Source organism: Engraulis encrasicolus, chromosome 11 (genome assembly GCF_034702125.1).
Source record: "Engraulis encrasicolus isolate BLACKSEA-1 chromosome 11, IST_EnEncr_1.0, whole genome shotgun sequence".
Classification (NCBI taxonomy): domain Eukaryota; kingdom Metazoa; phylum Chordata; class Actinopteri; order Clupeiformes; family Engraulidae; genus Engraulis; species Engraulis encrasicolus.
The window spans coordinates 20,703,205-20,710,704 of record NC_085867.1 but is presented as its reverse complement, the minus strand read 5'-3'; the positions used below and the strand labels follow the sequence as shown (position 1 = coordinate 20,710,704).

Sequence of the window (7,500 nt, the reverse complement as noted above, 5' to 3'; positions counted from 1 at the left end):
TAGCCTCTCCCATTCCGAAGTTATGTCCATTTTAAGCGACGGATAGTTTAACAAAAAATAGCGTCATTTCCCCCCTTTGTAAAAAGCGAAAGACGGTTTTATTATGCTTTACTCTCCGCAAGCGCGTACATAGCAGGTTCAGAATATCAGAATGTGCAAGCTGCATAATTGAACATTACTAGATGCCACAGAGACAAGTTAGATAAAACAACAGACTGTGCTGAATCATGCTGCTTAGCAGCACCATGCTTCGTGACAAAGTTGCTCCTACAAGAATAAGCTGCAACATGCTGCAACTTCTGGAATATTTTGGAAGACATTAGAACAATCGCCAGGGAGTTTACAGTCTACATAACTGCATGGTTGGCCCTCACGAAGTTGTAAGTCTGATGTCTTTACTACATTCATTAGTTAAGTATGATGTTTTGTATGCAGGAGGAGCATGTCAAGTTACTAAAGGAACTTCTTATCCCAACATGTGTACTAGCATTTGCTGCTAGCCGACTTATTTTCAAAACCAGCATCGCATAGTTGTTATTTTTCATTGTGCTGAAGTGAGTGCTACGTGGGAAAATAGGCTACCAGCTTTGCGCATGTGGCACATTGTGTAGCTTGTGGAGTGACTAGAGTAGCGAATCATTGCCATTTAGGCATCTGTTGATTGTGTACGCTTTATGCTGCTTTTTTTTATTTGAGAAGTTTAAACTGGTGTTGAATACCAATACTGCCCTACAATTTCAGAACGCAGTATAATTCAAAATGCCAAACTGAGAAAAAAGGCTTTAAAGTTTCCTTTCTGTCCACGCGACTGTGTTGGAGGTAAAGTGGTGATGACACTTCCATACAATACTTTTTTATGGTGAAAATTTATGCACACAAGAAAAAAGCAAAAAAAACAACATTCTCATTACTTTTTAGCTGAAAAATCATTATACTGCGCTCTGTTGTGGTATTACTGTCTACACCAAAACCACGGTGTCAATGGAGAAGCGCAGTATAATTCGCATTATACTGCGTTCTTGGCTAGTAAGACGTAACCTCCTAAAACCAAAAAGCGCAGTATAATCATTTTTTTGCGTTTTTTTCCGAAACGGGACCAAGTTGGGCCAAAAAATTTTAACACAAGAAAAAGAAGGTATTTTAAAGCCAATTTCCGGTCTAAACCCATTTTCGACCATTTTCAAGATACTGCGTTCTGATATTGTAGGGCAGAATACCGGGCAGGTATTTCTCCCTCCTCTGGAGGCTGCTGCGCGCTCACCGCTTCTCTTTCTGTCCATTACGCCTGTTTCAACTAGTGACATATACATAATATGCATTGCTGATAACTGTTTGGGTGCGCAGTTAAAAGATAATATGAAGCTTTGCTTCGTGTTTGTCAGGTTTTTTTTTTTTTTAAGATTTTGAACACGAGTGACCCACACTGGGCAGTTTGAAACGTAAAATATTGACCGTGGTAGAAATGAAAGTCTCCACAGTCCACACAAACAGTTGTCTGATGATGCCATTGTGCATGGAATTAATGTTGTGCGCAAAGCTAGTGGTCATTGTGAAGATACCTCACTGTTTTTGGCCATGTGGCTTTGACGCAGATGTAAACAAATCCGTTTAGCCTGTAACAATGGCAACGCAAACGCCTGCGTTAAGTTACTCGATTTTCGCACTCTGGAACCCATTATTCGAAAAACTCGTTTTGTGCCACGTTTCTGGTGGGTTTCATATGGTTAACCCAGGGGAACGTTGTCACTGGCATAGAAAATCATTCCCGTATAGCTGGCCCCTAAGGCACACACACACACACACACACACACACACACACACACACACACACACACACACACACACACACACACACACACACACACACACACACACACACACACACACACACATTTATGCACATTAGATACACACTCATACAAGTGCAGCACACAAACACACACACACACACGGCTATACCATATCTTCTCCCAGGTGTATTGCATCTGCCACCAAGCATGCCCGACCCCCTCCTTCTCTCCATCGCTGTGTCTCAATCTTTCTCTTTTCCTCTTTCTTTTTCTCTCTCTCGCTCTCTCGCTCTCTCTCTCTCTCTCTCTCTCTCTCTCTCTCTCTCTCTCTCTCTCTCTCTCTCTCTCTTTCTCTCTTCTCAGTTTGGCCAATAAGCTAGAGATCTGAGTGAGTGAGAGAGTGTGTGGGATTATGCTTGTGTTTGTGCGTGTGTGTGTGTGCGCGTGTGTGTACGTGTATGTGTGTGTGAGTTTATAGTGTATGTGTGTGCGTGCATGCGTGTATGTACGTGTGTATGTGTACGTGTGTGTATGTGTATGTGCGTTTGTGTACTTGTGTACTGTATGCGTATGTGTATGTGTGTGTGTATGTGCATGTGTATGTGTGTGTGTGTGTGTGTGTGTGTGTATTTGCGTGTAACCAGATAATGCAAATGGCGCTATAAATAGAGCGCATAGTGCTGACAGAGGCACTCTCTCAGGTGAGATATCCCTGGGTAATGCAATCACACACACACACACACACACACACACACACACACACACACACACACACACACACACACACACACACACACACACACACACACACACACACACATCAGAAAAGCACACACTACAAGACCACTGCCTAACAAAATCAACTGAAGCCATTTTCTCTGCTCCGCAGTGATGCATATGTGTTATGACATGCAAGCTGAGGAACTAGCATATGTTAACGTACCGTAAGAGCTACTATCGAATGTTATAGCTGCTGAGCTAACTTAGCAACTGTTTGCAGTCAAGCTATCGAAGTCGTTTTCCAGGTCAGTATCTATGTTCAGTCGGCCCTAATTTCTGTATGTTGAAAGTGCCACATTACGTGAGGTCATTTCTATGTAGGCACCTAAACCAAAACTCATCCCTAATCCTAACCTGATTTTCAAAACTGACCAGGGAGCATTCAGTTTTTTGTATATTCCTGTTCTTGTGGGATCCCTCTGCAACCTCTGATTGTTTGGAAACTTCTGTCACTCAAAAACTGTGCTCACGTGATTGCCTGCTTAGCATCTGGCCTCACAGTGCGAATGTTTGTAAACGAAAACCTATCCCGAAAACCAAGGACCCCGGGAACATAGGAATGTCCCTGCATGCGGAAAAAGCTTCATCTTAGCCACTTAGCTTAGCCGCCGCTCTCCTCCTCCACTCCAACGTTGCCTAGCCAACCACACAGCCGTGACTGCTATTACGGTGCACTACACACTGCGCTTTGATATGCAGTTGTAACAGTAGCTCACGTGTAGATAAGAGCCTCATTGAGTCCTATCTGTGTCTAGAAAGCAGAGAGTACGTCTGCGCGTGAGTGCTGCTATCGCTACAGAACAGAGGAATGGCAAATATGATGTTCACATACACTATATTCATATTTTCATGAAACCACCAATGCATTACCCGCTAAGATAGTGTACCTATTACAGTTTTTTTTTTCAGGAACCGCACATGAAGCAATAATTGGCCCAAACCATCTCAATTATATCTCCATAATAAATATCGAAAGATATCACTGTCTTTTAATGTCATCATACACATGATTTTAAAAATGCATGTGCTCTGAGGCGAATCGACAGGCATAGGGAGTGAAGCCATTAGCTCATTCATTTGTTCTCTCACTCTCTTTGTCGACCACTTCCCCCACTCTCTCTCTCTCTGTCGCTCTTTCTCTCTCTTTCTCTCTCTTTCTCTCTCTCTCTGTTTCCCAATGTCATCCCCAGCTCAGAGGTAGTTCCAAAAACAGCCAGCACAGGGGAACAATGTCCTAGTAGCATCACACAGTCACTTTCACCTCACACCCCTCAATACACACACACACGCCCGCACCACGCACGCACACAATACGCACGCACACACTACGCACGCACACACGCACACACGCACACACTTAAACTTTTTTGGGGGTTACAACAGATAAGTGGAAGGAGAAAGGGAAAACCACTGAGGAAGAGAGAGAGATAGAATGAACCATGAGAAGATACAAAGAGAGATAGAGGTATAGAGGGGAGGATAGAGAGGGAAGGACAAGCCGAGACAGACAGAAATAGAGAGGAGATCGGGAAACTGGGAAAAGGGCAAGTTGGCTGAGAAAGAGAATGAGGGATGAACAGAGAACAAAGGGAAACAGACAGAATAAAAGACAGAGATAAGAGACAGGACTAGGGAATAGAACCTACGGTAACAGGGGAGCGGGAGAAAGGGATACAGAGTGAAAAAAAAAACCGACAAAGTGAGAAGGGCGAATGAATAAAAGAAACCAATTCAAGAAATAGAAGGACACAAAAAGGAGAGAAGCTTTACCTTTAACGAGAAGGGCAAGAGAGTAAACAAATCAAAAAAGAAACGAAAAAGAGCAACCAAAAAATAGGCCAGAAAAGAAATGAAAACAATCAAGAGCGCTAAAACTTCGCCCCTACCTTCCAGGTCATGGAAGGGCAAACAAATAAACACATTTTAAAAGGAACCAAAAGAGGAAAAAAGACAAAAAGCTTTGTCTCTACCTTCTGGCTCATGGTGAGAGAGGCCTTACTCTAAATGGGAAGGGCAAGCGAACGACACAAACAAAACCAAATAAAAGAACGAAGAATGACCGAAATATTCATCCCTATATCTTCCAGCTTGTGGCAAAAGACAGACTTTTATACACAGAGAAAAAAGAAGACAAAACAAAGGACAAAAAACATTCGATAAACAAATAAAACGTTCTTTCATGAACACTAAGAAAGTACCAGAAAAGAAAAAGCGCAACGAACGCAAAACAAAAAACCATCCTCCCTTACCTTCCAGCTCGTGGTGGATGACGTCATTGAGGTTAGGCTCCTCCCCCCACCAGAAGATCCAGAGTTCTTTGGCGTCCGGCTTGACCTTGCGGCGCCAGACGCACAGCAGGTTGGCCCGAACGCAGCGTGTGTAGCTGCGCAGCACCGGGTCGTCCGGCGCCGGCGCCGAGATCACCGGGCCGTACTCGCCGCCGCTGCGGAAGTGGTAGCACCGCCATTTGATGCCGGTCAGTTCCGCCTATATGGGGGAGAGAGAGAGATGGGTGGATTAATATACTACATAGGCTACTGCCATTGCACAGTGTGTGTGTGTGTGTGTGTGTGTGTGTGTGTGTGTGTGCGTGCGTGCGTGCGTGCGTGTGTGTGTGTGAATATTTATATAGTGATGGTCGTGACATATCACAACCAATATCTGAGGAATAGAAAATGGTAATTAGCAATGTTTGCCATTTTATTTTAATGCAGCTATAGACTACATTTATTAATTTAATATTTCAATAAACAACGCAGTGGTAGAATTCTAGACTATTTTAAATTAGTTCTCTCTGTCTGTCTGTTATGTCTGTCTGTCTCACTGTCTGTATGTAGATGCCTGTGTATCTATGCATAGAGTTTGTTCACGTGTTGGCATGTAAGAAAGCAGTTATGGTGTCAAGTGCTTTTCATTAATTATGCACCACACAAGAAAAAATGACCCTCATGTCTTACAACCTAACACCAGTTGCGAAGAGCATAGCTCAGTTCAATCATATACATTCCCATCCTACAATTTACATAGCAAACACAAGCACACTTAAAGGGGCACAACGTAGGATGATGTCGTTTGCGCGGTGCCCGTGTCATGCCTGCCTAAAAATCTTCACAGTCATGAAAAATCTACACAGTCATGAAAAAATGCTGTTTAAATAAAGTTGCTGTGAGAATGTTTTTCATCACGGAATGCCAGTAGTTGATACAAGTCTGAATATGGTATGTAAAGCGTTTTTTCGTATCAGAAGTGTTTCCCTCGACACTCGTTCGGACCGCTCTGTCAAAAGTTGCATTTGGGGTTTTCTGACTGCGGACCACGGAAGTGGTCGCGAGAGTCATCGTTCACTTACAAATGACACAAATAAGCATCGGCTGACTCGGGACAGTGACTAATTCAACTTTTAGTCCTACCTAGAGCTCCTTTAAACTAAAAAAAACTATCCCTTAGTGTGCATGAAATGAAGGCTGTCAGATAAATTGGAAAAGACCACATTCTCTAAAAAGCAAGGGTCCAGTGCAAAGAGTGCAGTCTTTCCTACTTCCACCTAGACCCTTGTGGAGTGTTGCTGCACCTACTGTCCTTCAGCTCTCAACCTTTACACACCACAGTAGTATTGTGATTCCAGCATCAGAGCAGCTTCCAAAATAGTATTCATACCCATGTATTCTAACCCTAGGTGGAGCAGAGCATTGTAATGTTCATGCCATTTTCCCATCCCCTGCCTGGTGCCACACCAAAGGCAACAGGTTGGAACAACACATGTGTAACACTAAACAGCATCCCCCAAAAGCACGCTGGTGTGAATCACACACAGAGACAATCTCTAAAATGCTATTATTAACCCCCTGGTGTCACACTAAAAAGCTTCCACTAAAAAAAAGAAAAAAATGCTGGCGTGAATAAAAAAAAACACAGCGTCTCGAAATGCCATTATGGCATTAGCAGCACAAAGTGATTATAAAGCCTCTCCATCAGACAGACAGACTTGTTATTATGTTGTGAGGCTCTTATCTCCTCACTATCTACCCTCGCTGACGTTCTGGCATAAGCACATACACACACGCACGCAAGCATGCACGCACGCCGGCACACACGCACGCACACGCACACACACACACACACACGCTTCTGTGTGTGTTATGCCCCACCAATAGTGCTCTATTACTGTCGTTTACACAGCGAGATAAGGCGGATCTCAGGGGCCATGTCACACTCTCATTAAGATGGCAATGATAGCGGTTTGGATTAGCCATTAAAAGCTAAATGTGAGTGTGTGTGTGTGTGTACTCTTTCACCCGGGCTACTGGTTACCGATGCCTTTCATCCTGCTTATTTAAACTGTTTATTGATGCCTCTTTTATCTCGATTGTTGAAACTGCTTATTGGTTACTTTTTTATTATCCGGATTGTTTAGACGAGCTGTTTCCTCACTTCCTCACTCTCTTAATCATTTGGGGTTTTCGAGGGAGAGGACAAGAAACCGAAAGCCGGATTATTATCCGCTGAGATATGAAGGCAGCGGTGCACAACAATACAAACAGCACATTATAAATGAGCTCACCAGATGAGATATGAAAGAGATTGAAAGAGAAGAAGGGGGCGAGAAACGAGAGATTGAAAAACAGAGAGAGAGGGAGAGGGAGGATGAGGATGAGGGAGAGTAAGAGAGACGGATAGCGGCAAAGAAATAGAGACAGAGATGAAAAAAGAGAGAAAAGAGACAGAGAAAGATAGAATAAGTGACAGAAAGACAGACAGAGAGCGTAAGTAAAGACAGACACAGAGAGAAAGATGGAAGAAATAGTGGAGAAAGTGAAGGGTGGCGGGCGGGAGAGGTGTTGAGAGACGGAAAGAAGAGAATATAGAAAGACAGCGTCTGTAGAGAACGAGTGACAGACATCGTGAAAAAAAGAGAGAGAGAAAGAGAGAG

The 7,500-nt window shown here is 43.4% G+C and overlaps 1 protein-coding gene across 2 annotated transcripts in view; it reads right to left on the bottom strand.

The window, feature by feature from the left end:
• The window catches only part of LOC134458075 (mediator of RNA polymerase II transcription subunit 13-like), a 188,321-nt gene that overhangs the window by 149,545 nt on the left and 31,276 nt on the right, over positions 1-7,500 (bottom strand). For both annotated transcript variants that reach the window (XM_063210182.1, XM_063210183.1), the window contains exon 2: positions 4,820-5,057. In XM_063210182.1, coding sequence (XP_063066252.1) covers positions 4,820-5,057 — 238 coding nt within the window. The remainder of the gene's footprint in view (positions 1-4,819; positions 5,058-7,500) is intronic.